The 5,782-nt window shown below is 46.7% G+C and overlaps 1 protein-coding gene across 7 annotated transcripts in view; it reads right to left on the bottom strand.

Moving 5' to 3' along the window:
• Positions 1–4,414, bottom strand: part of ldb3a (LIM domain binding 3a) — a 72,395-nt gene extending 67,981 nt beyond the window's left edge. For all 7 annotated transcript variants that reach the window (XM_080016669.1, XM_080016668.1, XM_080016666.1 and 4 more), the window contains exons 1-2: positions 4,299–4,414; positions 3,971–4,209 (exon numbers count right to left, since the gene is read on the bottom strand). In XM_080016669.1, the coding sequence (XP_079872795.1) occupies positions 3,971–4,066 (96 nt within the window). In that variant the 5' untranslated portion in view covers positions 4,067–4,209; positions 4,299–4,414. The remainder of the gene's footprint in view (positions 1–3,970; positions 4,210–4,298) is intronic.
• Between the last annotated feature and the right edge of the window lie 1,368 nt (positions 4,415–5,782).

Genomic DNA, 5,782 nt, shown 5'->3' on the forward strand with positions numbered 1-5,782 from the left:
ATTAAAGTGGCATGTGAATGTGAATAGTGTGAGGTAGTGTTTGGGATAATACAGCACAGTATACAACAGTACGGCGCAGCATGTTCCATGTCGCTGTGGAACATTCAAAGAAGAATGAAAAACAGCAGAAGTTTTAAAAAGGATGAAGAGGTCCAGCTTCAAAGTGGAATATGACATCACAGAACTCACATCAGCAGCTTGATGTCATAGTAATATCAGAGTGGAAGCTCCCCGCAGACAGACAGGCAGGCAGCTAGAGAGACAGACAGGCAGGCGGGCAGCTAGAGAGACAGACAGACAGGCGGGCAGCTAGAGAGACAGACAGGCAGGCAGCACGAGAGACAGGCAGGCAGACAGTCAGGTGGACAGACAGCTGTTGTAGTGCCGACTGACTGGATGTCCTGTAAGAACAGACGGCATGGAGTCACACACACACACACACAGGAACAAAACAGAATGCACTGCAGCACACTCACACGTAACTCTCATTACCATTACCGTACTAATCGACTGACTGACTGACTAACTGGTTGACTAACTAACTGACTACCTGACTGACTGACTGATTGACTGATGAACTAACTAACTGATTGATTGATTAACGGGGGGATGGTAGCTCAGGAGGTAGAGCTGGTGGTCTAGTGATGTAAAGGTTGCTGGTTGGATCCCAGGCTCCTCCTGCTAGCATGCTGTAGTGTCCTTGAGCAAGACACTTAACCCCTAATTGCTCCTGATGGCTGCGTCCGTCGCTGTTTGAATAATTGTAAGTCGCTTTGGATAAAAGCGTCTGATCAATGTAATGTAATGTAATGTAATGTAAAGTAATGTTAACATGAGGCCACACGTAGAGCACCACCGCAGCCACTTCAATCAAGCCTTGTACAAGTCACAGCTTCTCTCTTGTGTTCTTCTTCTTCTTCTTTCCTTCGCTTCTCCAGCATCACATGGTCAGTCAGTGGTGTTTACCCACCTCCACCAAACTCCCCAGTCAGCTGCTCCTGCAAGCTGCCTGTTGGAGGCTATGGTGCCTGGTCCTGAACAACCCCCCGAGGACCATCAGTGATTTGCCTTTGGAGACCTTGCTCCAGCAGCCGTCCGCACCTTGAAAGAGGTTCCGTTGGCGCTGGATACCTGACGGCCTCCGCTGGTGTCAGGTGGCAGCAGATTAAAACAGGACTTTAGCGCTCAAACACGTCTCGCTGGGAGCGGACGCAGAATTCACGACAGCTTCTATATTTAGATGCTTGCGGTAAACCCCAGATCTCTGGTGTTTTAACGAGAAAAGGGAGAGATGTGAGATGATGAATCATATCAAAGTGAGGTGATGACGTCACGGACTGTATAACAAATGGATGTTACCCAGATATTTTGAAGCCTTGGCACAATGGAGCCAGAACTTTATGGATGTGTGCGGAGGGGTGGAGTCTTGGTGCTGGGGGGTGGGGCCATTGAAACCAAAGGCAACCACGTCCTCAGATATACTGTATCCGTCTTTAAGCCTCGATATCTTGATGGGAAAACCTTTTTCTAAAACCACGTCTTGTTGAGTCGCAGGGAGAAGTTTCTTCTTTTTCCATTGACTTGGCTCAGACATTCAACTGGATTTACTGCGTTTTTACATTCTATTAAGAACAAAAAATCTCCCATACAGAACTGTATACTGACACAACACATGTCAGGGGTCAGGGGTCAGATAAAAGGCTTCAGGTTTTGCACCAGGATGTTTTGGTGGAAGGAAATGTTGACTTTAAGGAAAAATCCTCCAAAGTAAAACTAGAGCAAAAAATCACAAATCAAACAAAAAGTCCTCAAACCAAGAAGATATGTCACGTTCACATCTGCAAGTATTTCTCATCTGAATTCATAGATACATACATACATAGATACATATATACATACATATTTACATACATACATACATACATACATACATATATATCTATACATACATACATACATACATACATACATACATACATACATACATACATACATACATACATACATACATACATACATACATACATACATACATTAGATGATACCGTGACCCCCTCTATGGACAGCATCCTAACATCACTCAGGACAAAAGTGAGGTTGTATACGCACTTGTCAAAAATAGCCTCCAAAAGTTGACATTTAGATAGTCTTACATGAGGAAGCAGAGCAGCTGTCCTCTCTGTGGGGGCTAATGAGCTGCTTCCACTCTGGATGCGCAGGAGGTCGTTTGTCTAGTGTGGCTGTGCTAAGGACGCAGGCCAAGACGGCTGGACCAGGCCAAGAGGGCTGGACCAGGCCAAGAGGGCTGGACCAGGCCAAGACGGCAGCTACGCTCAGCGGCTATTCAGCAGCTACGATGCGGACGAGCAAATGAGTGAGAAGGCAACAGGATTTGATCCAGATTTCAGGTATTTTGCTGAGAGGCAGCCTGGGCAATATGGTATTGCCCAGGCAACCGCAATACCACAATTATCACAATCGTATACAATATATACTGAAAAATGTGCTAAAGTATTCAAAATCTTTTCTGGAAACTGGTATCTTTAACCCTTAGCTTTACTGTACCTGCTGAAGCTGTCTTTCTATCCATGGAAGTCAAAGCCAGCGATGGGCTTTACAGTCTTCTCAACTGATGCAGAATTGAGAGAATAGCTCAACCAACAGCTGTGCAATGGGGCGGAACGTGCCCATCTTCTTCGACAACCACAATCCACTCATTGGGTGGCCGTTGGCTGAAGCAAACAGCCACGGCTCAGTTGGTTTTAGACAGTAATGCCAGAGTTTGCCTTTCAAAGAAAGAATTCGGTGTAATATTTCAGATTCTTTGAGACTATTGTTGGATCACATCTTCTTGACAACACTAATTTATAAAAGAATAACTTTGCATCACAATGTCTTGATCCCATGTTGCTATTCACGCTAAACAACAATATGGACTTACGGTCCAGTGCTGGCTAAATGTCGATCGTAATCCAGAGGGATTTCATTTGAGCGCAGGCTCCAAAAAGCTTCCATTTCTAGACGCCAACAACAAGCAACAGGGCGCAGGCCAGGGGCCCAGAACAAACACTGCAGGGGGCCTGGATGATAAAGAAGTCCTGAAATAACTGGGAACGTGGAGAAAAGTTCTCTCACACCGATTCATTTCTTCTGCCTGTGGGATGCGGTGAAACTAACACCAGCTCCCGTTATAGGCCTCATGGGCTCTTGGCAGACCCGCCACGGGGCCCATGATGGCCCCCGATGGCCCCCGATGGCCCACCATGACCCCAAAGGCCCCCACACAGTCACACACTGACAGACATCAAATACAGGATAACCCCACACCGCAAACTAGCAAACAGGCTGTTTCACAATAACCCTTAAATGACCAGGGTGTTCAGAGCTCCAGGTTCAACATAATGACACTTAGGACACATGGCAGGGCAAAGCAACACGGCTTGCCCAGTTGCCCCAAGCAACCAGATTTAGGCCATTGTCAGCCATCTGATTCGGCCCGGTTGCCCTGTTGTCAAGCACTTTCCATGTTAAAACAATGAAAACATGCTATACCTCTGTATGTTTACAAGTGATCACCAAGGACTATTCATTTTCCTGGTGCATTGATTTACGTTGTCAAAAACGGCCATTATTAACGTTATTATTCAATTTTAAAATGGTTACCATTGGCAACAGTTTTGTCAGTCTTGACAATCAACAGCTGCTGCATGGTTGCAACTTGGCCACCGCTTGTAAAAGTTGATATCAGGCCTTCACATGTGACACAAATTAAATGGTTGATAGTTGCAAGGATCAGGTCAAAGCACAGGTACGACTACATGGTTCGGGTTCCAGAGGCAGGAAGGCAGAACCTCCACTCCGGACCCAGAAGCGAGCGGCAGAGCGACGGCAAAGCGACGGCAGAGCGACGGCAGAGCGACGGCAGAGCGACGGCAGAGCGACGGCAGAGCGACGGCAGGGCGGTTCTTACCCTGGAGATGGTGAGAGGCATGTTGAAGTCCTTTCCCCCCTGAAGCCGGAAGCCCCAGGGGGCCGGGCCAGTCAGAGATACACTGTAGGCGCTCATCCTTCCCAAAGAACTGCAAGACGTCCCTTAAAACTTTGACGGGAAAAAACGGTGACAAACCAAAAAAAAAAAAAAAAACAAGAGAATCTGAGTTTGGGGGGAAGCAGGTGAGGGCGGGGGAAGGGCCGGGCACCAAGTAGCCTCTGAAACAGAAGACACAAAAACAGACGTCAAAAGGAGTAAATGAAGAGCAAAAAGGAAAGATTCTGGGTTTTCATCAGTGCAACCAAACCTTGCTTTTGGGCAGAAACAAAAAGGAATCAAATGAAAGAGAGACAGAAAGAGAGACAGAAAGAGAGACAGAAAGAGAGAAAGAGAGAGAGACAGAGAGAGAGACAGAAAGGGAAGAGTGGACCTGCCTGCTCGGGGAGCTGAAGTGACAGCCTAAGAATAGCCGGTCGCTCTGGACACACAGATAGCACTGGGGCATCGGGGGTGGTGGGTGAGGTTGGGTGAGGTTGGGTGAGGTTGGGTGTGTGTGTGTGTGTGTGTGTGTGTGTGTGTGTGCGCGCGTGTGGGGGGGGGATGGGGGAGGCCTTATTTGGCGTGAAAGGGGACACCCGGTATGCCAGGCTCGTCGTGATCCACCAGGGTGAATATAGCCCGAGCGGGGCTCCACACAGGCCCCGGGCGGAGCGCTGCAGGGTTTCCTGGCGACCGGAGCAGGGGCGGCGTGGCGGGGACGCATCTCCTTATCTCCGCAGCAGATAAGAGCTACGATGTGGAAAGAACCACAAGTGTGTTCAGGACCCGGAGGAATCTACCATCACCAAGAATTACAGGGAACTTTACACCGAGTACAGCACCTTGATCTGCGTTATAAAAAATAAGGAATTAAAATGAAGTTGAAACATTGAAATGTGTCATGGTCGGTTTAAATTTCTGTCCAGTGAAAAACTTCCCAAATCATCAGCAAAAACCCACAGAAGTTAAAGAGCTTTTCACGGTCACAGCATGTCACAAGCATGATACTTTCAACTGTACTGTGTGCGCATGTGTGTGTGAGAATGTGCGTGCGTATGTGCATGTGTGTATGTGCGTCCATGTGTGTATGTGCTTCCATGTGTGTATGTGCGTGCATGTGTGTATGTGCGTGCATGTGTGTGTGTGCTTCCATGTGTGTATGTGCGTGCATGTGTGTGTGTGCGCTGAATGTCTTGATTGAAATGTGACAGGTGCTAAAACAACAGGTGTGGGAGGAGCCAATAGGAACACACTAACTCACACTGGAGAAGTACATTTGGAAAGCATTTGGTGTAAAATATTCTGATGTCTCTGTATGGTGTGTGTGTGTGTGTAGGTATGTGTGTGTGTGTAGGTGTGTGCGTCATCAATGTGTCATGTGATGTGGCTGTAAATATGTGAAAGTCTGTTTTAAATCTGTTCATGTTCATTTTGTAGTTGTTTAGACGTAAACTGCAGCAACCAAAATTATATTTAAGCCGCAGACACAAAAAACGGACTTGGACACCAGATTACAAACCCGTGAAAGTTATGAATATCATAGATATATTTAAATGCGTGCATGTGCCTGTGTCAGTCACATTTGGGTGAAAGAGGAAATAATGATCAATTTAAAAGAACTCAATAGGAAACTGTCATAAAGACACACACTGTCTGCTTATCAATTCAACATCCCATCACAGACAGACAGACAGACAGACAGACAGACAGACAGATAAATAGATAGACAGATAAATAGATAGATAGACAGAT

Source organism: Zeus faber (genome assembly GCF_960531495.2).
Source record: "Zeus faber genome assembly, chromosome: 16".
NCBI classification, from domain to species: domain Eukaryota; kingdom Metazoa; phylum Chordata; class Actinopteri; order Zeiformes; family Zeidae; genus Zeus; species Zeus faber.